Source organism: Mastacembelus armatus, chromosome 16 (assembly GCF_900324485.2).
Source record: "Mastacembelus armatus chromosome 16, fMasArm1.2, whole genome shotgun sequence".
Taxonomy (NCBI): Eukaryota; Metazoa; Chordata; class Actinopteri; order Synbranchiformes; family Mastacembelidae; genus Mastacembelus; species Mastacembelus armatus.
Window position 1 is genome coordinate 1457367 of NC_046648.1, and position 26113 is coordinate 1483479.

Genomic DNA, 26113 nt, shown 5'->3' on the forward strand with positions numbered 1-26113 from the left:
GAGGACAGGCGTGCAGGTGGAGTGGACAGGAGGTTGACTGTGAACTGTATAAAAAGAGAGAAACTGTCGACTTTGAAGAGGGTGTGGATTTGGTACAAGTAAGTAGAAATTCAGTTTTATCACTATTTGATTTGAGCTCAGTGGTGGGTTTGGAGGAAAGGTAGAGCTGGGTGTCATCTGTGTAACAGTGAAATTGTATGTTGTATTTACGAAAATGAGACCAAGGAGGAGTAAGTATATAGTGATCAGAAGGGGACCCAGGACAGAGCCCTGGGTAACACCAGTATTAATAGGAGAGGGATGGGATCTGTGATTTTTAACTTGGACAAACTGAGTATGGCCAGAGATATATGAAACCAGGTGAGTGTAGTGTTGGTGATACTGATTGAAGCTATACTATGTGGCCCTGTGATGGACTGGTGACGGTCAAGGAGAGTTGAAATTGTATCAAAGCTCAAGGAGGATGAGAATAGTGATAAGTCCAGAATCTGCAGCTAACAGCAGGTCATTTGTAATTTTAACCAGGGCCGTCTCAGTGCTATGGAAAAGGCGAAAACCAGACTGGAATCGTTCATACAAATTATTGCTAGTATTATGTATATAATTTGTATTATTGCTAGTAAGATGATTATGAACCTGCGTGGCAAGTGTTTTTTCTAGGATTTTAGAGATAAATAGTAAATTGGAAAAAAACACTATTATCATTTTTAATAGGAATCATATATGTCATATATGAGATATACCAAAGGAATCAAGAGGAGCAGAGAACTTTCATATTGTTTATTTAATCTGACCACACATTTGTAAAAATTGACATTAATATCACATTTGGTGATTTTCAACTGCTTTTGAATAATTATTAGCCAGAGTGACCAGGGGCCATCAACTTTGACAAAAAGGATATTAGAGCAGCTATGAAGCAGAAGACAAAGAGGAATCAGAACTTTACCAAGTTACATTGTGATGATTGCTAAACACTTCCCTTTCTCACTCATGTGACTGACAGGATAAGGACAAGGAGCACTATGAGAGCATGCAGAGACGAGAAGAAAAACTGAGCAGTGATGCTGCTGTCTCCATCACTTTAAGAGAACAGGACCAGATAAATCGGTGTCAGCAGGAGCAGAAGACCAGCACTTGTGCTGCAGGCACTGTTGCAGTAGTCACCTTGACAACAGGAAACTTCTGTCTGAACGGCTTGTGTAAATGATGAACTTTGTGTGTTTGAGCAGAACACCTTGGAGGCACAGCCTTTCATGGTCACCTTTATACCCTCTGCAGTCACTGAGAGAATGAAGATAAGGTTAGTGAGTCAGCTTTAATACATCTATCACTGGACAGGTTACAGATGTAGAACAGAGTTAGATCATTATTGCCACAGGTCTCTTACTTGTTCCTGAGAAGCAGTAGTCCTCAGCCCCCTCACAGTTTAGAGTTGTCTTGCACTCCGGTCTGCTGCAGGTGTAGCACTTTTTACCATTGGGACTGGTTTTGATGGGCGCTGTAATACAGAATGTATATTTTTCATTTTGCTTTGGGGGATAAAGGGCTGACTGCAACACACTCTACTTCAAATAACCTTCCATGCAATGAACAAGCTGAAATATAAAATTAACAGATGTACAAAGTTTAACTATTTTTGCCATTTATTTTTACATTGATTATAAATTGATGAATCTGAATTACAGGGTTTTACAGGATGTGACAGTGAGAAGCTGATTGGCCTTTAGGAAATAAAAACTGACTTGAACTTTGAGTGTCTCACTTTCTCTCAGGAGGACAAAACAAATCTTTCTCATCTTGGAAGCTAAGATCTGCCACTTTAACAATACCTGCTCCAAATGTATCATCCCTGGTTCTGATCCATGAATTAACATCGTCAGCCCACCTACTGCCATGACCCGCCCCTACTCCTACTACCTGTTCTGTATCTTTCATTTTAAATTGTTTCCTGGGTTTGTCTGCTTTACTGTTGTATTTAGTGTTTTCATGTGTGACCTATGAGCATCACTGTGCAGTTTTATATGTAACGCAGGTGGTTCACTTTGTCTTGTTCTGTGTTGTTATCCTGCTCCCAGGCCATGCCCTGGATTGTGTTGTATCTTCTCTGCCACTGGATCATTGTTTTGCATTTTCACTCCTGGATGTTCACATTGTTTGGTCTGTGAACTCTGACTTGTTGGACTTGCTTCTGGTTGTTAAATGGGATTTTGGGTTTGCCCTAACATGTTTTTTCTTGCCCGTTCTTGCACTTCCCTGCCCCTCCCGCTGTTCTGTCTGCATTTGGGACATTACCTGAGCTACATCCTGACACACCCAACACTGATTTCCAGGCAGTCATATGGAGAGAGTATTTCTCGACATATCTAAGTAAATACCAAACAGAACAAACTAGCACCTTAAAGCCATCAGACAATATAACAAAGTATAAGTATGTTACCAGGAGCAGGTTCGGTGTTACAGAGATCAGTGCTGCAACACTTGTTGGTTATTACAGTTCTGATGTTTCCAAACTTGAGTGAGCCCTCACCACAGTCTTGAGCCAAAGCACAAGATTTTACAGAGAGTTCACTAACCGTTGAACTACCTGCAATAAAAAAAGCTCCTTTTTAAACTGTGCAAGTATGAAACAGTTTTCCAATATGCACGAGGCACCTAATGATACTGTACCTTGATATGAGGTGATTCGCATTGAACTGCACTGAGTATTTTGTGAGGCACAATCCTTTTGCACATTTGTGCAGGTTCCTGATACTCCAGGTTGACACTCATTACATTTCAGAGTGTAAACTGGTGAAAAACAAAAAATGTAAAAAAAAAAACTGTTAAAAAATACTGTCAATAGTTGGACATCTCACTGTATGACATGTAGCAGCATTTGTAAAGGCCAAACTGGTCAAACTAAACAAATAAATAAATAATAGTTAACAGATCAAGACTTACCTTTAGGGAGAAGTACAATCCCAACAATCACGGTAAGGAGATGCATGTTTTGATGACTGGATACAACTGATCTGGATCTGGATCTGGATCTGGATCTGGATCTGGATCTGTAAAAGCTATATAGGTCCCCTGAGAGGGAGCTGACGTCACTCTAAGACCACTCCTTCATTCTGTCTCTGACAATGTGACAACTTTAAAAAGCCTCTACAGGTACGTGATCTACATTGATCTGTTTTTTGCGTTTTCTACCTTTTATTAACACAATAACATCAGTTCTCTGATGTTCTAGGAAAAGTTCTGTAATGTGCTTGTTTTAAAAAAAATGATAAGAATCATCCACCATAGCCGACCTCTCCATCCACCTCTAGCAAGACATGCAGCGTGACTCATTTTGGGGTGTGTAGGCTTCAGTCCATGCAAACCACACCCCCTACTCCTCCCTCTCTTCCCCACCTTGGGCAGGAACAAACAGGCAAGATATGCAATATACAATATAAATAATAGCAATGCTCATACAATGTGAAACAAAGTCACTTGTGACAGCAAAACATTACTACCGTCAGTGATAATGCAACAGAATATTGTTAATAATATTTATGTTAATGTATGCATGAATATATATATGTGTGTGTGTGTGTGTGTGTGTGTGTGTGTGTGTGTGTGTGTGTGTGTGTGTGTGTGTGTGAGCGAGTGTGTGCGAGTTTGTTATCAAAAGTTATACTCAGCAAGGAGGAGGCCCCCACAACGCCACCCCTGGCCCCAGCTGCATACAGGTGTAGAGCCTGGCAGCCAGTGATCCACCTGCCCCCTAGGAGGATGAAAGCCCAAGGCCAGATGCCCCCAAAGTGACCACGCACACACTCTGAAACCAAGGGGCAGGACTCCACAGAGAGAGCCTCCACAGCCGGAGATTCTGGATCAGAATTTGTGTAATGTGGCAATAAGGAAATTTCCAATTAACCCTGTGAAATGTTTTCTCTGCCACCTGTCTACCCCTAATAAAGCCTGTTGGATCAGTATTATGTGAGGAGTAATCTTTTTGCTTTGCAGGTTATTAGTTTCCAGAAATATTATAGATAATGGATGGATGGATGGATGGATCCATTTAGTGGTGTTTCAATTTCTCTGGTCACAGAAATGAAGACTGGTGCATATGGGTAGTTTTATCTAATAGACTCTCATAGTTTCAATCCCCACCTGGCAATGAAACATCTCCCAGCAAGTCTTGGGAGTGGTTTCTTTTTAGAGTGGGCTGGTGTTTTGCTTACTTTCTTGTTTTTCAACGGTTTACACTCTGAAATGTAATGAGTGTCCACTGGGAGCGTCAGGATCCTGCACAAACATGCTGAAGGAATGTGCCTCACAAAGCTCTCAGTGCAGGGCAATGCGACTCGTCTCATATCAAGGGACAGTATCAATTTGTGGCTTGTGCACATTGGAAAACTGTTTCACAGGACAAAGACGTGTCTGTAAAATCTTGTGCTTTGTTGAGGGCTCACTCAAGTTTGGAAACATCAGAACTGTAATAACCAACAAGTGTTGCAGCACTGATCTCTGCAACAGCCAACCTGCCCCTGGTAACATACTTATACTTTGTTATATTGTCTGATGGCTTTAAGGTGCTAGTTTGTTCTGCCTGGTATTTACTTAGATGTATGAAACCTACTCTCTCCATGTGACTGCCTGGAAATTAGTGTTGGGTGTGTCAGGATGTAGCTCATGTATAATTTGTATGATATACAGGAGCGAACAGGGAAAAACATGTTAGGGCAAACCCAAAATCCCATTTAACAACAAGAAGCAAGTCCAACAAGTCAGAGTTCACAGACCAAACAATGTGAACATCCAGGAGTGAAAATGCAAAACAATGATCCAGTGGCAGAGAAGATACAACACAATCCAGGGCATGGCCTGGGAGCAGGATAACAACACAGAACAAGACAAAGTGAACCACCTGGGTTACATATAAAACTGCACAGTGATGCTCATAGGTCACACATGAAAACACTAAATACAACAGTAAAGCAGACAAACCCAGGAAACAATTTAAAATGAAAGATACAGAACAGGTAGTAGGAGTAGGGGCGGGTCATGGCAGTAGGTGGGCTGACGATGTTAATTCATGGATCAGAACCAGGGATGATACATTTGGAGCAGGTATTGTTAAAGTGGCAGATCTTAGCTTCCAAGATGAGAAAGATTTGTTTTGTCCTCCTGAGAGAAAGTGAGACACTCAAAGTTCAAGTCAGTTTTTATTTCCTAAAGGCCAATCAGCTTCTCACTGTCACATCCTGTAAAACCCTGTAATTCAGATTCATCAATTTATAATCAAACAACAGACAACTCTAAGCTGTGTGGGGACTGAGGACTCCTGCTTCTCAGGAACATATATGCTTGTTACCTGTAACCATGCTTAGTGATTTAAATAGATTATTAAGGTTTAAAACATTATTTTCATTCTCTCACTGACAGATGAAAAGGTGACCATGAAAGGCTGTTCAGTGTGTCAGAGATGATACTGACCCATTTCCAGTAATGGCCTCATAAACTCAAATGCCAGTACGTATGATGAGCCAGAGAATTTGTTGATCCAGTACTGACTGCAGATTTTAATCCTGATATTTATGTAAGCATTACATAACCAGTGTAGCAAACCTGAAGTTCAGAATTTAGTTTGTCACAGATTAATTACCTCAGGAGCACCAGACCTGTTTCGTCTCAGTGGACTGACAGAATAATGTTGTGATTAGAGATACAGATTCAATGATCGGTCAATACTGATACGATACCCGAAGGATGAATTCTACCAACAGTGGCCTTATCCTTTACACGACAAAAGAAGCAGGAGAGCAGAAACAAATGTTTTTTTAATTTATTGCGTTAGACACAAGTTAATGAATATTTTTAACCACTGGTGCAATGGGACCGAAGGTGAAGTGGCTAATGAGCCTGGACAGTCACAGTTTGTGATAGTTGATATCTGAATAGTAAGATTGTAGTGAGGTCAGGTTTGTACTATGAAGAAGTGAAGTGAAGTCTAGGAGAAGTATGAGCAGAGCTGGGTTAGTTAATGATTCCACAGTGGGGGCCCACACAGTCACGCAGAGCAAATATCATGAGCTAACCATAGCTGAACAATTCAGATCTAATCAAATAAAGCATGAGACATGAGTCATACATTTACTAAAGGAATCAAGAGGTGCAGAGAAATTTTCTTTTATTCTTTTTATTTAATCTGCATTTGTAAAAATTTACATTAATATCATATTTGGTTATTTTCAACTGCTTTTGAATATGCCCCAGAGTCTTTTCAAATAAAATGAATTGTTTCTCATGTTCTGCCGTGTGAAGCTTATGGTGCATCAACTTCATAAATTCTTTGCCCACTAGATGGTGCTACAACTGTCCATTGTTGTTTCCCACATGGTGTCTATACTGGGGCAGCACGGTGGTTTGTGGTTAGCACTGTTGTCTCACATCAAGAAAGTTCCTGGTTTGAAACCCATCAGGGGCCTTTCTGTGTGGAGTCTGCATGTTCTCCCTGTGCTTGTGTGGGTTTTCTCCAGGTACTCTGGTTTCCTCCCACAGTCCAAAAACATGTATGTCAGGTTGATTGGTGACTCTAAATTGCCCATAGGAGTGAGTGTGAGTGTGTGAGGTTGTTTGTCTCTATGTGGCCCTGTGATGGACTGGGGACCTGTCCAGGGTGGACCCCTGCCTTTCACCCAAAGAGAGCTGGGATAGGCTCCAGCAGATCCCTGGGACCCTGGTTAGGACTAAGGGGGTACAGATGATGGATGGATGGTGTCTATACTCTTCACGTAACTGCTTATGGTGCATCAACTGTCATAAAATCTTTGCCCACTAGATGGTGGTACAACTGTCCATTGGTGTTTCCCACATATACTCTTCCTGTAACTGTTGCATTAAAACTCTGATTGTGACACATCTGCTAAATGACGGTATTGAGACTAGCGTATCAGGGACCCCATTGTGTTCATTAGCCAGTTAAGTTGGACTGTGGCCTGAGTCCAACTCCAGTCTGCCTCTTCTGCTTGTGAGATGCCAGAATGATGATCTTATTATCACTTTGATGTGGCCACTGAGAAATCTATGTTTTTAATATCTTAGACTAAAAGTAAGCACTGAGTGCCATCCTCCTATTTCAGTCTCATCAATATTTAATGTTGTTTTGATGCAGCCAGTAGTTTATTTTCTCAAACCATCAACTTGGCATGTCAATAGGACCATTGTGAACTAGTCATCACAGCAGATAGATTCAGTGACGGACTTAGCAATTTGGGGGCCCAAGGCGAATATCGGAATGGGGCCCTCCACATCCAGGGCTTTTTTGCGTCATGGCTTTAACTTCTACAATGCCAATGACTGTTTTTCACTTCCAACTTTCTGACACCACTTTGGCATGGAGAGGAGGGGCTTCAAGGGGAGGGGCCATGGGACCTTACATATCATTTGCATACAGAGTAACCACAGGACTGAATCACCCTGTTGCTCAACATGGACATAAATTCACGTACAAGTTGTCCTGGAGCTCCTAAACCACAAATTAGTCTGTGCTGTCTGCCATTGTTTATTCAGAAAGAAGCAGGATGTGTTAACATTAACTTCTAAATGACTTTTTGCTGCTTTAGTAGCAGCTGAAATAAGCTAACAGCTAACATTAGCAACAGCATTACTGAGTATATAACGCTATATATTGTAATGGATATGGTGTTTTGGTCTGTTGCCTGGGTTGTTCTTTGGGGGTCGGGAGGGGGAGCTACAGAGATGCATGCTGGGGGTGGAAGAAGAGACATACGGTGTGTGTGTGTGTGTGTGTGTGTGTGTGTGTGTGTAGATGGTGAGACAGAGGAGAGAGAGTGCAAAAAGATACAAAAATAAAATAATATATTTTTAACGCCCATTTGCAAAAAAGGTGCTTCAATGCCAATGCCTTTTTTTTCAATGCCAAACTTTATTTACAATGCCAAAACTTAAAGACATCAAATTGGCTCCGTATTATATATATGTGTGTGGCTGAAAACACTACAGTTTTAAATGATGAAAAATACCTCAACCATAAATTATGGGGCCGTAGGCGACCGCCTAACTTCACCTGATGCTAAGTCTGCCTCTGGATAGATTTGATTGTCATCTGTGCCAATGCAAAAGCCACAGATTGACTACTTTCACTTTGGCAACTTCAAGTATATTTGGCTGCTTGTCCTTTGTTTTTGTTTTTTTACTTAGGTCATATTACATATGTGCAACTTGTAGCCTACTTGTAAAAGAGTATTTCTATATGATATTTTCCTTTAGTAGAAGATCCGAGTACTTTATCCCCTGTTGTAGTAACCATAGGCTAGGCTAACTCTCATTAGGTTAAAAATGTAGGTTTAGATATATGACTGGTTATGTAATGGTTACTTCAATATCACTTCACAGTTACTTCAAAACTGCATTTTAAATTGGATCAGCAGATTCTGTGGCTCATCATATGTGCTGGCGTTTGCTGCCAATAAGTTTATGTGCCTGAAGGCCATTACGGGACATGGGTTTGAAGTGTGTCATCTCTGACACATTGAAGACTTTTCCAAAGTTCAACAGATACAGACAGTGGTTCTCAATCAGACCTGGATCTCTCTGTTTTTTTACAGTTTCTGGGGCAGCTCCAAACAGTTTTCATCAAACTACATGTTTCATACCTTTTCATCAATAACTGACAATATCTGACATTCACACACATACAAATATGGGCAAAAAGTTTCAGGTTAACAATAAGAGCATTACACAGTGTCATTTTTCACCCATTGCTTTACTTCCAAAAACAGAAATCACTCACTGACACTTGCTCTGATCTTTCTAAAGATGCAAAAAATCAAAGAAAAGAAGCCTTTGTGAAACCCTATGAGGCAGAAGACAAAGAGGAATCAGAACTTTACCAAGTTACATTGTGATGATTGCTAAACACTTCCCTTTCTCACTCATGTGACTGACAGGATAAGGACAAGGAGCACTATGAGAGCATGCAGAGACGAGAAGAAAAACTGAGCAGTGATGCTGCTGTCTCCATCACTTTAAGAGAACAGGACCAGATAAATCGGTGTCAGCAGGAGCAGAAGACCAGCACTTGTGCTGCAGGCACTGTTGCAGTAGTTACCTTGACAACAGGTAATTTTAGTCTGAACGGCTCGTGTAAGCTGTGCACTTGTTGTGTTTGAGCAGAACACCTTGGAGGCGCAGCCTTTCGTGGTCACATTTGCACCAACTACAGTCACTGAGAGAATGAAGATAAGGTTAGTGAGTCAGCTTTAATACATCTATCACTAAACATTCCTCTGGTCAGGTTACAGATGTAGAACAGAGTTAGATCATTATTGCCACAGGTGTGTTACCTGTTCCTGAGAAGCAGTAGTCCTCAGCCCCCTCACAGTTTAGAGTTGTATTGCATTTTTGTCCGCTGCAGGTGTAGCACTTTTTACCATTGGGACTGGTTTTGGTGGGCACTGTAATACAGAATGTATATTTTTCATTTTGCTTTGGGGGATAAAGGGCTGACTGCAACACACTCTACTTCAAATATGCAATGAACAAGCTGCAATAAGAAATATAAAATTAACAGATGTACAAAGTTTAACTATTTTTGCCATTTGTTTTTACATTGATTATAAATTGATGAATCTGAATTACAGGGTTTTACAGGATGTGACAGTGAGAAGCTGATTGGCCTTTAGGAAATAAAAACTGACTTGAACTTTTCTGCCATTGGATTATTGTTGATTTTCACTCCTGGATGCTCACTTTAGTCTGTTAACTCTGACGTGTTTGACTCATTTTGTTTGTCCCTACCGGCTCCTGTATGTTAAATAATAAAAATCCTACTCTGCACTTCCCTGCCCCTCCCGCTGTTCTGTCTGCATTTGGGACATTACCTGAGCTACATCCTGACACACCCAACACTGATTTCCAGGCAGTCATATGGAGAGAGTATTTCTCAACAAATCTAAGTAAATACCAAACAGAACAAACTAGCACAACAGACAATATAACAAAGTATGAGTATGTTACCAGGGGCAGGTTGGCTGTTGCAGAGATCAGTTCTGCAACACTTGTTGGTTATTACAGTTCTGATGTTTCCAAACTTGAGTGAGCCCTCACCACAGTCTTGAGCCAAAGCACAAGATTTTACAGACACGTCTTTGTCCTTTACACTACCTGCAATAAAAAAGCTCCTTTTAAACTGTGCAAGTATGAAACAGTTTTCCAATATGCACGAGGCACCTAATGATACTGTACCTTTATATGAGGTGACTCGCATTGAACTGCACTGAGTATTTTGTGAGGCACAAGCCTTTTGCACATTTTTGCAGCTTCCTGATGCTCCCAGTGGACACTCATTACATTTCAGAGTGTAAACTGGTGACAAACAAAACATTTTAAAAATAGTTAAAAAATACTGTCAATAGTTGGACAAAATGTTTTTACAGATCAACTCTGAAGTGCTGTAAAATAAAATCAAAATATATCGTATAGTATGAGTTTGGATGTGAAATGCAGTTCTAATGCCCAGTACAAAGACGTAATAGTGACAGTTTGAAAAAGCTGCACTGCCATTTGGCATCTCACTGTATGACATGTAGCAGCATTTGTAAAGGCCAAACTGGTCAAACTAAACAAATAAATAAATAATAGTTAACAGATCAAGACTTACCTTTAGGGAGAAGTACAATCCCAACAATCACGGTAAGGAGATGCATGTTTTGATGACTGGATACAACTGATCTTGGATCTGGATCTGGATCTGGATCTGTAAAAGCTATATAGGTCCCTGAGAGGGAGCTGACGTCACTCTAAGACCACTCCTTCATTCTGTCTCTGACAATGTGACAACTTTAAAAAGCCTCTACAGGTACGTGATCTACATTGATTTCTTCTTTACGTTTTCTACCTTTTATTAACACAATAACATCAGTTCTCTGAAGTTCTAGGAAAAGTTCTGTAATGTGCTTGTTTTAAAAAAAATGATAAGAATCATCCACCATAGCCGACCTCTCCATCCACCTCTAGCAAGACATCCAGCGTGACTCATTTTGGGGTGTGTAGGCTTCAGTCCATGCAAACCACACCCCCTACTCCTCCCTCTCTTCCCCACCTTGGGCAGGAACACATCGCGTTGTAAAGGCTAATGGGCTGGTTGGCTAAATGCCACCCTAAAATGAAGGAGCCTTGAGAAAATGAGGCTGCAGCGAAGGCACATTGATGCGATATTGACCTAGTGTCCGACCCAGAGTGAGACGAGGCTCCTGAACCATGAGGCATCTTGATCTCGACAGGATGTTCCTGCGAGGTTCATTATAACTATTGTCACTTAACTTTAGTTTGTATTTTGAAAGTATGTTAGTCAGTGACCGTGTTATTTTACATTGCCGTAGGACAGTTGGGAAAATGGCAATAAAGTCAAACTTATTATCCCTGGTAATAGTCAATAAGTAAGTAAATAAGGGGGGTTTCTGTGTGCCACTAGGTTTTTGAATCAACTGCACAACAATAAAGTCAAACATAATCATCGTCAAAGCCCAATCATTGACAAAGCAAATAAGAGAAGTTTTATGTGCCGCTCGGTGTTTGAATTAACTGCATAGTAATCAAGTCAAACATATTATCACTGACAGTAAATAAGGAAGGTTTTTGTGTGTGCTACTAACTGCACGTCATGTTGTCAGTCAGAGGTTGTTTGAAGTGTTAGAAAACACGTACCTTTTCTGACCATTGCATGATAATAATGGACCGAGTGTGCTTCTCTCCTCTTTAACTTCTCTCTTCTTTAACTTCTCTCTTCCGTGGATGATGGATGGATGCATCAGACAGAGGGCAGGGGGTGGTGTTGACACAGTGGGTGAGAGGGAGCAGTCAGCATATATCAGACTCAAACTGTTGGGCAGGGGATCCAGATATCATACTGAAAAGGATTTGGTGAGTGGTTGATGCACCCTGGTATTACCTACTGAGGCACCTCTTCGTCCTCCGTCCTGATTATGCATCACTCCAACGTCTCCACCACATCAAAGATGGATCAGCTGTCGGTATCTGGTGCTTCAACCTATTCCAAACATATTTATTCATTAAATATGTTTGGAATAGTGAACTGAAAAACATAAAAACATAAAAATCAATATACAGAAGTACTCAGTGCATCCTTTGAAATAGTTTGTATAGCTTGTGGAGTCAAACCTAATTTAGTGGATGATATCATACTGCATTCCACTTAATAAGCATATATCTCTTTATAGAGTGGTAAAGTTAACAGCACAGTACAAGTAAATTCTTCATTATTAACATCTAGGTTATAATGTAATGGTCTGAAAGGTTATGCTGCAGTTCAGTAGAAATTTGAAGGTAAATGTTTTCTGTAACTTGATAACATGAAAAGTAGGGGTGTAAATATTAATCAGTATGTAGAGGAGAATCACTAAAGTATATGACTGTATTGGGTCAAAGCCACACATACGAACCAAATTCTTTTACTAAATAGGTTTAAGAATGATACGGATGGAAATAACTGATGTCTCACAAACTTTGTGTTACTTTTCCTGTGCTGGAGCCTCTAGTGTCTCTGCGTGTGTGTGTGTGTGTGTGTGTGTGTGTGTGTGTGTGTGTGAGCAACACAACCAAAAAGGGCGTCCAACACTACTCCTACTATTCACTATGTCTCCAGATTCATCAATGAAAAATCACATCCTGCAAACACAGTTCTGAGACACACATATACTATAAATAGGGTGGAGGGGTTTGAGTGCCTGAATGATCCTGGGTGCTGTGTTGTCTGGGGCTACATGCCCCTGATAGGAGGAAGTAAAGGGTTATATCCCCGTCCTTGAATTTCTAGGTGCAGTCAGATGTTTCTGTTGGCTTCATTAAGCCAGGACCTGCAACGTGCAATGGGGCAGTTTGCAGCCGAGTGTGAAGCAGCTGGGGCAGGAATCAGCACCTCCAATATCCTTTTCCGGGTCAGGGGAGAGCTCCTGCCTCAAGTGGAGGAGTTTAAGTATCAGGGGGTTTCTTTCACAAGGATGGAGCGTGAGATCAATAGACGGGTCAGCAGTTATGCGGTCACTGTACTGGGCCGTTGTGGTGAAGATTTACAGATTGATCTAGACTCCTACCCTCACCTTTGGTCATGAGTTCAGGGAAGAGCCAGCGCTCCTCCACATCGAGAGGAGTCAATTGAGATGGTTTGGGCATCGGTCTCAGATGCCTTCTGGGCACCTCCCTAGGTGTTCCAAGCAAGTCCCACTGGAAGAAGACATCAGGGACGACCCAGGACACGCTGGAGGGATTACATCTCCTGGCGTCCTCCTGATAGAGCTAGTGAAAGTGTCTGGGAACGGGATCTGGGCATCTTTTGTTAGACTGAGACCTGGCCCTGGATAAGTGGAAGAGAATAGATGGATGGACGGAATCATATGATCAGAAATGTATCTGTATCGTTTTTGATCGTGGGCCATGTTAAAAGATATGTATCATATTGTGAGGGAGAGATACACACCCCTAATGAAAACACTGACACTGTTCTTATGTGCAGTTAGTGGCATACAGAAAAACTTCCTTATTTACTCTATCAGTGATCATATGTTTGACTTTATTGATATGCAGCAAATAAAAACAGCAGCCAACAGAAACCTCCCTCATTGGCTTTGCCAATAAAAATATATTTGATGTTATAATTGTGCAATTAATTTAAACACACAGTGGCACCTCCCTTATAACCTCCTTTAATGCAAATTTCCTCCTAATTCCCAACTGTCTGTGTCCTATAATGACATAAAATAACACTATAAGTGACAATAAGGGGCATAAACATAAAAAACAAATCAATGTGGAAGACATGCCTGTAGAGCCTTTTTTTCCCTTGTCCCGCAATCAGAGGCAGAATGGAGGAGTGGTCTTAGAGTGACGACAGCTTCTTCAGGGAAACTGAGCCTCCTCCCAGTCTCTTTAATCCGGTCCAATACCCCTTCCAGGCTTCCTGCTGGATAATAATACAAAGCGAGACAATCCCATGGAGGACTGGACAAACTCACAGACAGAAAACAATAAAGGAACAAGCCATTAGAGGCTGTAGAGACTTTTTATATCCCATGTGTTCTGCCGTGGGATTAAAGTGAGCCACTGGTAAAATAGTTTCCTGGTTCTAGGTTCCTTTAATTGTGTGCATTCTTCTACTACCTGGGTGTCAAGACTCACCTGATGTAATCTAATGCTATGCAGAACAAAATGGGGAAACATCTGTACAGCGCCACGATGCACCACGTCATCATCATCAACTTTTATCACTTGATCGAAGGCGAAGTGTAGAGTATTATCAGAAGACTGAAAAATCTTCCATGGAGGGTATCACTGAAACCAGAGCGGGTGAGAGAATGACCTTGAGTCACCTCTGGATACTACACAGATGTCACATGTCCCTAACAGATCAAAGAACCCAGGCTAATCAGTTCCCACAATTAGAGACCGCAAAGGCCTGAAACTTTAAATCTATGCTTTTTTGTGAATATATGGAAATTTAATGGACTCTATTCAATTTGCAATTATTTGTTAAATTGGAATTTAAATATGGAATTTCAACATGCAATTTAACATACAGTCATATCTCAGCTCACACCATTTCTACCTCTGTCAAACCCAGACTTACGCCACGCCTTACAGAGTAATGTTCAGGATACATCAAGTGACGCAGATTTACGTCAGCGATCCAGTCGACATACGACATAAGTAAGTAAATAAGTAAAAAAGAAAATACTGTATGTATGCACTGCTGCCAGGTTTTGTTTGTTTGATTGTGTACACCATTTCTTCATTTGGCGGCTCTAGTGTTTAATGTCACTCAGAGCAGATGCTGCATATGTCGTGCGTTCTGGATCCAATTAATGAATTTACACAGTAAAGCCAGGGTGTGACTGCGATAGGTAAATTAATTGCATGTCAAATGGACATGGGATTTCATTTCATAAATGAATGAATAAATTATGAAATGAAATGAAATGAATGAATGCACCCCTGCCTTTCACCCAAAGAGAGCTGGGATAGGCTCCAGCAGATCCCTGGGACCCTGGTTAGGACTAAGTGGATCTAGATGAGGAGGACGCAGCGGTTTACCTTCCTCCCAAAGTTGGCGGGGGTCTTTCTTGTTGTTATAGTTAGCCAGACTTAGACTGCACTTCATAGGCTGCACTATAATTAGTATAATTAGAAATGCAACTTATACACTAAAGTGACTTATATGTTCTTTTCTGTTCAACAAGACAATTTTTGCTAAGAGTGACTAATATTCTAGTGCAACTTTTAGTCCAGAAAATACGGTACATTCAATTATCTCATTAAGAAAACCACACACCCAACCCTAACCTCCATAAAACTTATACATATTGTGTTTCTACTTGTAGCACAAACAACACAATTGTCGCTTGTGTAGCTGCACCACATCCCTGACACATAAAGTAAACTATGAAGTTACCAGCACACTAAGGTTTACAGAAGCAACACATATAAGCCAAGAAGACCCAGGACTCCTGCAGCAGATGGCAGTGTGGAGTCAGTCTGGGATCACATGAAGAGACAGAAACGCTGGATCAGCCTGAATCCACAGAAGCAGCTTCTCCAAGGTTCTGAAAAGTACCAGTAGAACCTGTGTGCAGGTCAAAGGGCAGTGTTCAAATACTTATTAGATTTAGTTTTTGTATTGTCCAAATGTTTGGCTGGCAGTGTATATAGTGACTAACAGGTCAAGGCTGCTATAAGAAACCAATAATACTTTACTGACATTGTTTATTGAAGTGTTGTTTGCTGACTCCAAGATAAAAAAAATGCTTCAGTGCATTTATGCATTGGCTTCTTCTTTTCTTGTGAAACATGCAGAGAGCAATGTGATGATTGTACTTGATTCCAATTTTTCTAAAATTCGTTGCAGGGTTATGAAATGTATGGCAACGCCTGAGTTCTTCAGGACATCTTGAAAACAATACAAGCTTCTATGACTCTGTTGCTGTTGTAATTTTACAGTGTAGCATGTGAGTGGGGAGAGAGCAATATTGGCTTTACCTGTAAACTTCATTTAACAACATATAATAACATAATCAGCTTTCGCTGACACACTGAAAACTATAAAACTCTTGAGTTCAACAGATACAGACAGTGGTTCTCAATCAGACCTGGATCTCTCTGTTTTTTTACAGTTTCTGGGGTAGCTCCAAACAGTTTTCATCAAACTACATGTTTCATCCCTTTTCATCAATAACTGACAATATCTGACATTCACACACATACAAATATGGGCAAAAAGTTTCAGGTTAACAATAAGAGCATTACACAGTGTCATTTTTCACCCATTGCTTTACTTCCAAAAACAGAAATCACTCACTGACACTTGCTCTGATCTTTCTAAAGATGCAAAAAATCAAAGAAAAGAAGCCTTTGTGAAACCCTATGAGGCAGAAGACAAAGAGGAATCAGAACTTTACCAAGTTACATTGTGATGATTGCTAAACACTTCCCTTTCTCACTCATGTGACTGACAGGATAAGGACAAGGAGCACTATGAGAGCATGCAGAGACGAGAAGAAAAACTGAGCAGTGATGCTGCTGTCTCCATCACTTTAAGAGAACAGGACCAGATAAATCGGTGTCAGCAGGAGCAGAAGACCAGCACTTGTGCTGCAGGCACTGTTGCAGTAGTTACCTTGACAACAGGAAACTTCTGTCTGAACGGCTCGTGTAAGCTGTGCACTTTTTGTGTTTGAGCAGAACACCTTGGAGGCGCAGCCTTTCATGGTCACCTTTATACCCTCTGCAGTCACTGAGAGAATGAAGATAAGGTTAGTGAGTCAGCTTTAATACATCTATCACTAAACATTCCTCTGGTCAGGTTACAGATGTAGAACAGAGTTAGATCATTATTGCCACAGGTGTGTTACCTGTTTCTGAGATGCAGTAGTCCTCAGCCCCCTCACAGTTTACAGTTGTCTTGCACTCCGATCCGCTGCAGGTGTAGCACTTTTTACCATTGGGACTGGTTTTACTGGGCACTGTAATACAGAATGTATATTTTTAATTTTGCTTTGGGGGATAAAGGCTCATGTTGGAAGGTAAGATTTGTCCCTTTAACAATACGCTCCAAATGTATTGTCCCAGCTACTGATGCATGAATCAGTCCACTCATTCACAATTTTAGTATTGGCACAAAAAACAGATGTAGAGTTTGATGATGTATTAAAAATTGAAGACTTATTATTTTAAATTTTGATTATTTTATTTATTTTACAGAAACACAAACAACACTAATTTTATAGGCAGTCATACAGAGAGAGTAGTTTGTATACATCTAAGTAAATACCAGGCAGAACAAACTAACACTTTAAAGCCAACAGACAATATAACAAAGTATATGTATATGTTACGTTACCAGGGGCAAGTTGGGTGTTGCAGAGATCAGTGCTGCAACACTTGTTGGTTATTACAACCCTGAGTTCTCCATAGTTGATTGAGCCCTCAACACAGTCTTGAGCCGGAGCACAAGATTTTACAGAGAGATCATCAACCGTTGAACTACCTGCAATAAAAAAAGCTCCTTTTTAAACTGTGCAAGTATGAAACAGTTTTCCAATATGCACGAGGCACCTAATGATACTGTACCTTTATATAAGGTGATTCGCATTGAACTGCACTGAGTATTTTGTGAGGCACATGCCTTTGGCACATTTGTGCAGTGTGCTGATGATATCAGTGGACACTCATAACATCTGAGAGTGTAAACTGGTGACAAACAAAAGGCCCAGAAATTTAAAAAGCTGTCAATACTTGGACAAAATGTTTTTACTGATCAGCTCTGAAGTGCTGTAACATTAATGTAAAATCAAAATGGATTGTACATTATAACATTTCATGTGGAAAAAGCTGCACTGCCATTTGGCATCTCACTGTATGACATGTAGCAGCATTTGAAAAGGCCAAACTGGTCAAACTAAACAAATAAATAAATAATAGTTAACAGATAAAGACTTACCTTTAGGGAGAAGTACAATCCCAACAATCACGGTGAGGAGATGCATGTTTTGGTGACTGGATACAACTGATCTTGGATCTGGATCTGTTAAAGCTATATAGGTCCCCTGAGAGGGAGCTGACGTCACTCTAAGACCACTCCTTCATTCTGTTTCTGACAGTGAGACAATGTCCAACTTTAAAAAGCCTCTATGTGTTTTAATGCTGTTTTTTAGACAGCCACAGTGGTTAGTAAGGTGGTTCTGGTTCTGACCCTGTATCCTTTCTGTGTCGTTTTGAACGCTCTCCCCCGTGTCCATGTGGGTGTTTTTCTTCTATGCAGGTTGGGACCGATTAGGACAAAAAGCAGGACTTTTCACACAAACTATGTTGGCGACTAAATTATGAGGGACATTATCCAGAACTGCCCACTCATATACACAGATTAAATACTATTACTGCACTATACTATTAACATATTATAGTGAAAACCTCAAACACATATGAATGAAATGCTCCCTCATATACACGCTCTAAAACACATATAAAATGTTCTCACACACTGTACATGTTCTATGTGTGAGAACATTTTCATAAGATTATCCTTTGTTGGTCCCACAGTGGGGAAATTCCAGAAAGCAACAGCAGCAAAATAGAAGAGCAGAACTATTGTATTTCCAGATATATACAAAAATATTATAATGAAATATAGAATAAAAGACTATAGGACATTGGTCCTCTGTCTCTGTACCTTCTGCAAGTTTCCCAGGTCCTGGAGCTGTGTATTTCTGATATTTTCTGATATTTCTGCACAGTTTCTGTTGTTTCGTGCTGCTGTTCTTTTCTCTTTCTGCCGATCTCAGGCAGATGACTGTGATTTGGCACTTCATCTTATTTTCATCATTTGCTATTGCACATTTCATGAAACAACATTTCTCTATCTAGGCCTGGTGTTTGCGGGTTAAAATGGGCCCAATGGAGCTGTCTCCTTCAGGAGCTCATCACACCTTTGGAAACTGAAGCACCTGCTTTAAGATATTCAGGTACAGCGCAATTTCAATCAAAATCGGAATGTATGTATGTGTGTATGTATGTGTGTGTGTGTGTGTGTTTGTACAAAAGGGTCAGGAGGAGGACAGTGTGTGTACATGATGGACAGTAGGCTAAGTGGATTGATAATGTATCTCTTAATGAGATAGTTGTAAAAGTCATCCCTTGAGATAACGAGATAACGAATCACTTGGAAATGACCTTTGCTTTTCAAGATCACTGGGTGATTATAAACAGGTATGTAGTTACAGTAATTACAGCAGACAATATAATTTCATAGTAGCCAAAGATTAGATGTTGACCAGACGTTAGTCAGCAGCTTCTCAAATAAAACCTACTGTATCTCAGTTAAAGATCCTCCCAGTCATGCAATTTAACAATTTGATTTTTCAATACAAGGCATTTCTTAAGATATTTTTAGGTGAACATGACCTTGTCGGGCGTGCAGTCAGGAGCACATAAAGATTACAGGTGCTCTGTGGTTGTTTTCTTGTTGGCTGCCTAAGTTTGATTCCTTAGTCAGCTCCAGCAAAAACAAATCTCTTTTTACACATAAAAGATAGAGGTGCTGAAGTGAAGTTTAGGGGAAATGAAAGCTACAACACAAAGTATAGAGACATTGCCCTTAGCCTGTAAAAGAACGAATGTGCAATGAAACGCACTATAGGAGTTAACTGTCAGACATTTTTAGTGGAGGTTTCTTTTATTCCTGACAAACTCACAATTACTCTTTTTTTAAGTTTTAAAGAAAATATGTAAAAATACTTAGAGAAAGCAATACTTAATATTGGCTGTTACCATATCTGGCTTTGACATGTGCAGACACCTAGTTCCACTCCTTCTCATCACTGCTGTGCAGGATATGGCTGTTGAACATTACATTTCTTGACTTCAGGGACAGCCAACTTTCTGATTTCCTGAGCGCCATGAGTCTGCAGCCAGCAGCTGTCCACCAACACTATGTCAGGCTGTGTCATCCGCCATCACATCTGACTCTTTGCTGGCCTCATTTCTCTTTTCGTGACCTCATTCATGGATTTAAGAGGTTGCATCGCTGTTGTATATAACAGCAGGTCATCCAAGGTGTTAGCAGAGCAGGCGGCTGTATTCTGAGAGTGCCGAGGACTTTTTCACCCCATCCCAGATACGAGCTGCATAGTGAAACCTGTAAAACCAGAATAAAGATAACAGTGGAAGACTGCAAGTCCACTTATTTGGAACAATTTCTACTGAAATAGTTTTGTTTGATTCTTCTTCCTCTGCACAATCGACACAGAAGTATAAATGATCATTTGAGGGGAACAATGCAGATCACTAGCATATATTCTGGTCTGGTAATGTAATGATCACTTACTGGTTGAATATAAACCCCCACTTTCTAAGAGATATTCAGAACTCTGGTTCCTTTTCGATTCATTGTCCTACATATACGCAATATCTCAGCAGTGATGTACTTTAAAACCATCATCCTTATGGTAAAAAAAAAAAAAGAAAAAAAAAAGCTAATTGAAAGTAGACTAAAAGTAAGGCTTACCTGGTCGATAACTGGATTGTGTGATATTTAACCAAATATACCAATACAAGGTTACAGATATCTGGTTCTGGTGGATTAAGCTGATGCATGTGCTAATATAACTATATATATTATATATAATATAACATTACAGTTGTACTATATTGCTGCTCTGGGTTGTTGTATTGTCCTGTAAAGCAGTGAAGTTAATAACCCTATAAACAGAACGTGTGTAAAACAGAACGTGATGATTACCAGTTCTTCTCAGTAAGGATGGTGTGAGACAGCTGACAGCGGGGCATGGCCAGGATCTGGCTGCGAAGTTTTGAAACCATGGTGGAGAAAGAAGGATGTCCTCTGTATCCTGGGAGCAGAGAGAAGAGCGGGTACGTCCCCGACCCTAAACACAGTATCAGGATTAATTCCAACAACACACAAGAGGAAAACTGAATTTTGAATGAAATGATTCTTTAATGTGTGAAATAGATTCTTTAAAACCTGCTTTAGTCAGACTATCCTCCCCATCATTCTCCTGCACAGGAAGTAGGAACAGGTTGACCTCACTTGACAGATAGTCCTGTCCCAGGCCAGGGAAGATATTGCAGTCTACCATAGACAGTGTACCTAAGAACAAGCCATATATTATGGGATGACTAAAAGTGTTTTAGGTATTAACCATGATTTGTCCTTAAATAATGTGAATAAAGCAAATTAACATATAAAGAGAATTTTCTTATTCATATTGTTGTTGTTTTGCACCTTTGTATTTGAGATGAGAGTGGGCCATTAGTTTGTCCACCACCATATGCATGTTCTTCAGATTCCTCGGGCAGAAGTCATCCCGTCTGGCCTTATTCTGGAGGAACACTGGGTGAAGGGAGAGAGAGACTTTCTTCTCCATATCATCAGACCTGACTGGTGTGTGATACTGTGCGTGTGTTTCTGTGTACAAAAAGTTACCAATATGAGGATAGTACTCTGCCCCGTCGTCACCGCCTGAAGAGCCAGTGCTGTCGTGGCTTGCAGACGGAGTAGAAGGTTTCAGCATCTCAGCAGTTTGAAGAAACCTGTGCACAAACACTGCATTCAACAATATGCGAACAAAAAAAACTTCCTCAGAATGTAAATAACAGAAGGTGCAGCTAATGTAATCTACAGTTAGTCAGAGTTTAAACCCTTATTTTTCCTCACTGTGCACAGAGTGATACTTTCATCATTCATTAGACCTGGGTCTGTTTTTTGGCAGGCTGTTACATGACATTAAATCTTCAGTTTAATTTTGCTGCATAAAGCAGTTTTTAACCACTAGTAGCGCAATACTGTAATTGTGTTCTGCTCCCTTTGTGAGGACACTGTCAAAACAACAAGGGTGTAAGTCTGGCACCACTGTCTCAACACATCAATCAATAAAACAGCAAATTAGAAACACACAAACATTTCAGAAACTGTTTTCACAGTGACAGTTTTGTTATCTTTGATCGCAGCAATCATAACGTTAAGTAAATATACAGCAGTCACATTAGTAAGAATGTTCACTGGCATAAATCTGATTGGCCGACACGTCCTCTTGCCAGGTGATGTCCTGCTGCGTTAAGCCTCGTTCGGCTCTGTTTGTTTTGTTGAAGCCCTCTGTCTTGACACCCTGCTGCATAAATGGACTGGCTCCATTCAAATTAATGAGAGGGCTCCAATTTTCACACAGGAATAAAGCAGGTCTAAAGCCTGCTGCACCCACATGCACACACAGGAGAATGCAGGCGGACGACATGTACAATCTAACTACCATTTCCACCTCCTCACATCCTCCAGCCTCACTGCACATGGTTATTTTTAGCTGTGTGACAGTCAAGATAGTAATGAGTTACTTGAGATGAAAATGTTGCTTGCTTTAAGCACAAACAAGAGAAGTGTCTTAACCCTGAGATTAGAGTTCGTCATTAGAATTTCTCACTCATGTTGGTAGCACATTAAAGAGCCACATTTTTAAGGTCTGGCTTTTTGTTGTCCACAGGACCAACTTATGCAGAAAACCAAAGAATAACATTACTGAGTTTATGAAAAACCAAAAGACAAATATCCTTTCAAGAGACAAGATGAAATGCTCGACATTCCTGCAGGAGGGTGGGACTTTCAAGTTACCATCAGAGCCTTTGTGTGAGCTACCGTCTCCTGTCCTGTGATCTTTTGCAGTAAACGTTACAGAGATCCATTGCAGGCAAAGAACCTACCTATATACGTTTAAGTCTGTGAACCAGTCTTGAACCACAATGACCACATGGCACACAGTAAACAGGAAGGCAGCAATCTGAAGAGACTGTTGACAGACCATGGAGAGAAAATTAATGTGGTTACACATGTCAGATTTAAAATGACCACTAAACTTTCATTACACAAAGAATCATGGGACTAGATACCAGAGGCTATGCACCAGCGCTCACATACACAACTAGTGTTTTGATCAGGCTGCCCTCTGCAGGCGGGCTACTGACCTGCATCTCAACATACGTGTGAGGGAGGTTGTACTCTGGAGGTAACTTCCGGTCATTGTTGATGAGGTGGTCTAGAATAGATGGGCTCAGCACTGGCTGATGAAACAAATAAGACATTCACACACAACTTGTTGCTTCCATGCTCATCATACCTCAACCGATCAGACCGTTTTATAGTCTGACCATAATGTAGTTGTCGTCCAAGGTGACACCTCAGTGTACACAGTTCACAACAAAATGAAAACACTACAGATAAAAGGAAGAAAAACAGCTTCTGTATCCTCAGTGATTAATTCTTACCTGTGTATCCAGGAAGATGACTCTCTCCTGTGTGATGAAGAAATCAATCCCTGTGCTCTGGTTTCCTCCTCTTTCCTTGATTTCCTGGGTTTGGGCTCTGAATACATAAGCCCTGTGCAAACAAATACACACGCTTACTCCAAACACTATATATTGTCTATTACTTAGGCCGCACAGTCACACACCAGATTGTTTTTAATGTTGCTTAGCTCTGAGATAACGTGTGATTAGGTGAAACACTGCACTGCCAATGCAGACAGAATAAAATAATTTAGAAATTGACCATGTGTGTTACCTGCTAGTGTTGATTTCATCCTGAATAAATGAGCCTGAGCTATGTTTGTAACACTGACTCTATTCCATCAGAGCAACATGAATTCAAAATAAACAGAAAGACAAACTGGGGCTGACAGTTCACTCTTACCTTGTTTATAATAAAAGACAAGGTCTTTGGTACTATGGAACACTGACAAAATCAATATGATTAGATTCTTCTGTTGTATTTTACTTTTTAGTAGTGAATTCTAGTCCTGATCAAAGCATTTTACTAAATTTTTGACATGATTCATTTTACTGGTGGTGCTATAACGAGGCTTTAAAGTGGCATCAGGAACACATGATTTTTATTACATTATATTTAAAGTCCATCATCTAGACCCCCTTAGTCCTAACCAGGGTCCCAGGGATCAGCTGGAGCCTATCCCAGCTCTCTCTGGGTGAAAGGCAGGGGTCCACCCTGGACAGGTCTATATTTAAAGTCATGTTACATAAAATAGACCTCAACCTTGTCAACATATTTTCACTGAGGACGTCTGCCACAGCAAATTTAGTAGCTCCACACAGAAGTACAAAATTACATTTTATTATTAAAGATACATTAAGATAAGATCAATTTTATTAATCCCTCAAATGGAAATTTGAGATATTAAATGATATTAATATATAATTTGCTTATAATTAAATAATGAAAATGACTGAGCTGCCTTACCTCTGATCTTCCTCAGGGGTGTTGGCAGACAACAGTGACATGATTGTGGATTTCCCAGTTCCCTGAAGACCAATGATTCCCACCACCAACATATCTGTCTGGTCTCTGAGGTACTAAAACACATTGCAACAACAAGCGATTTACTCTGCACAGATACAGTAGAGTGGACTAAAGACCTTATTCAGTCCTTTAATAATGAAGCTCCTCAATCCACAATACTCTTCACACAGTAACTCACCTCCATGGCACCTTCACACCAATTCATTTGATCATCCACGAGCTTAATGCTGTGCTTCATCTTCTCTGGAGGGAGGAGTTTAGACTGGCCAACCATGGCTGGACAGCATGTGGAAAAATATTCAAGTTACTTTTTTCCCCCTTGCACATTTAATTTTCAACGTGAGCAGTTCTCAACGAAAACTGTGAATCCAATAATAACTCACGGTCCACAGCACTGCTTGATGCAGAAGCACTCATTCCTCGATTTTGGATCTGGTATACAGGTTGGGTAGGTCGCTGCCCTTCCCTCTCGATTTTGGAGGGCCCAGGACCAGAAGTCTGAGATGCCGCCTCCGGAGGGGTCCCTGGCTTCCCTGCATCATCTCTGGCTTTCATTAGCATGATGGGCTTCTCCAGGACTGGAGCTCCACTGGCAGGAACGTTCTGGGATGGCTTGGCCTTGAAAAGGATCCATTTAGAAACACAAGTCAATGGGCTGAGGCTGAACAGGAACATTTCACATATCAGTGGTGACTCATTTGTTTGGATTTGGTCCTAAACAATCCGGTGAATGAATACATGGAAATATAACTGATACTATTACACTGCAAAGTGCCTCATTAATCCCACCACACTTGGAAATGCAAGAGGAGCAAGGAAGCACTTTGCAAACTACACGTACCCTTTCCCCTGGGGGTTTTGCCAGAATGATGGGGGTCTTCTGAATGAGCGGGCCTGGTGGATCCTCGCTCCCATCCTGGGAAGACAAATGACAATGAGTCCCCGTTCCGCTAACCCAGCAATCAAAACAACCCTGGCAATAGGTTTGAATTACCCTTCGCTCTCTCGGTGGATAATCTCGATCCCTGCTGGGACCGGACAGGTTTTGCCCCGGAGGTCCAGCATCCCTGTCTCCCCGGCGTCGCCTCCTCCTGCGTCCCTGCCCGTACATCCCGGGCTGACTGTGACCGGACTCCGACATACCGCGACTCACCTGATTCACCGGGGGCTGAAACCAGCACAGCTGTCAGGTATCCTCAGAGGCGAGCTTGAGATGAGGCTCCTTCCGCTAAAAACGCCTTCTAAACCACCAAACCGCCAGCTATCGACGCTGTGCCCGCTGACGTCCAGAGATTTTAAGTGATAAGACCTTTACAAATCAAACGCTACGGACGTAAACAGCGATAGCGAAAGCTTTCCGCTGGAGCGCTTGTTTCATTACTGCGTTAGTCGCTGCGTGCAAGGTTGGGGCGGTTCATGTGGATATAAGGGCAAAAAGAAACTCCGCCCGCATGAAATGACTGTTTTTACCGAATCTAACAGATCTTGTCCGTTATATAATGGGGTCGTACAGAACAACGTCATGATACGAGTTGTTCCGCAACTTTAAGGACAAATCTTGACGAGTATAATATATAAAGGAATATATATAATTTCGTTTTCTTATTTGTCACCACATCTTGTTGCTTATTTCTTGGCATTTATTAGAAATGTATTGTTCCTTATTCTGTCTATTAATCGTTTAACACGCGTTAACATTTTAGCCCCAAAATAATTTTACACTTCTCATAAAAA

At 40.8% G+C, this 26113-nt stretch overlaps 3 protein-coding genes across 3 annotated transcripts; all 3 read right to left on the bottom strand.

Annotated features, from left to right (window-relative positions):
• Positions 1-765: 765 nt before the first annotated feature.
• On the bottom strand, positions 766-3083 carry LOC113122278 (urokinase plasminogen activator surface receptor-like). Its single transcript, XM_026293487.1, has 5 exons — positions 2944-3083; positions 2671-2790; positions 2441-2587; positions 1391-1501; positions 766-1284 (listed from the first exon to the last, which is right to left on the bottom strand). Exons 1-5 carry the CDS (start codon positions 2987-2989, stop codon positions 1085-1087), a joined length of 624 nt encoding a protein of 207 aa, XP_026149272.1. The 5' UTR covers positions 2990-3083; the 3' UTR covers positions 766-1084.
• A 5656-nt stretch (positions 3084-8739) lies between these two features.
• LOC113122681 (uncharacterized) lies at positions 8740-19601 on the bottom strand. Its single transcript, XM_026294177.2, has 8 exons — positions 18002-19601; positions 17632-17751; positions 17402-17548; positions 16914-17024; positions 16602-16795; positions 13113-13236; positions 9339-9497; positions 8740-9220 (listed from the first exon to the last, which is right to left on the bottom strand). The coding sequence occupies exons 1-8, from the start codon at positions 18045-18047 to the stop codon at positions 9021-9023; spliced, it is 1101 nt and encodes a 366-aa protein (XP_026149962.1). The 5' UTR covers positions 18048-19601; the 3' UTR covers positions 8740-9020.
• A 108-nt stretch (positions 19602-19709) lies between these two features.
• On the bottom strand, positions 19710-25803 carry smg9 (SMG9 nonsense mediated mRNA decay factor). The gene is made up of 13 exons (XM_026293463.2): positions 25374-25803; positions 25221-25295; positions 24763-24997; positions 24558-24655; positions 24320-24432; positions 23332-23443; positions 23032-23127; positions 22771-22856; positions 21503-21609; positions 21302-21409; positions 21041-21166; positions 20798-20942; positions 19710-20194 (listed from the first exon to the last, which is right to left on the bottom strand). The coding sequence occupies exons 1-13, from the start codon at positions 25518-25520 to the stop codon at positions 20116-20118; spliced, it is 1527 nt and encodes a 508-aa protein (XP_026149248.1). The 5' UTR covers positions 25521-25803; the 3' UTR covers positions 19710-20115.
• Between the last annotated feature and the right edge of the window lie 310 nt (positions 25804-26113).

What these genes read in the sequence shown, in the direction of transcription:
- LOC113122681 (XM_026294177.2), bottom strand. Translation starts at nt 18,047, where the DNA reads ATGCATCTCCTCACCGTGATTGTTGGGATTGTACTTCTCCCTAAAG. An exon ending in GATTGTACTTCTCCCTAAAG is followed by an intron (nt 17,752 to 18,001) that starts GTAAGTCTTTAT and finishes GTTTGTCACCAG; the next exon opens with TTTACACTCTCAGATGTTAT. An exon ending in CTACTGCTTCTCAGGAACAG is followed by an intron (nt 9,221 to 9,338) that starts GTAACACACCTG and finishes TCATTCTCTCAG; the next exon opens with TGACTGTAGTTGGTGCAAAT.
- LOC113122278 (XM_026293487.1), bottom strand. Translation starts at nt 2,989, where the DNA reads ATGCATCTCCTTACCGTGATTGTTGGGATTGTACTTCTCCCTAAAG. An exon ending in GATTGTACTTCTCCCTAAAG is followed by an intron (nt 2,791 to 2,943) that starts GTAAGTCTTGAT and finishes GTTTTTCACCAG; the next exon opens with TTTACACTCTGAAATGTAAT. An exon ending in TAACACCGAACCTGCTCCTG is followed by an intron (nt 1,502 to 2,440) that starts GTAACATACTTA and finishes TCTGTATTACAG; the next exon opens with CGCCCATCAAAACCAGTCCC.
- smg9 (XM_026293463.2), bottom strand. Translation starts at nt 25,520, where the DNA reads ATGTCGGAGTCCGGTCACAGTCAGCCCGGGATGTACGGGCAGGGACGC. An exon ending in ATCCACCGAGAGAGCGAAGG is followed by an intron (nt 25,296 to 25,373) that starts GTAATTCAAACC and finishes TTGTCTTCCCAG; the next exon opens with GATGGGAGCGAGGATCCACC. An exon ending in ACCCCTGAGGAAGATCAGAG is followed by an intron (nt 23,444 to 24,319) that starts GTAAGGCAGCTC and finishes TTGTTTGCACAG; the next exon opens with GGCTTATGTATTCAGAGCCC.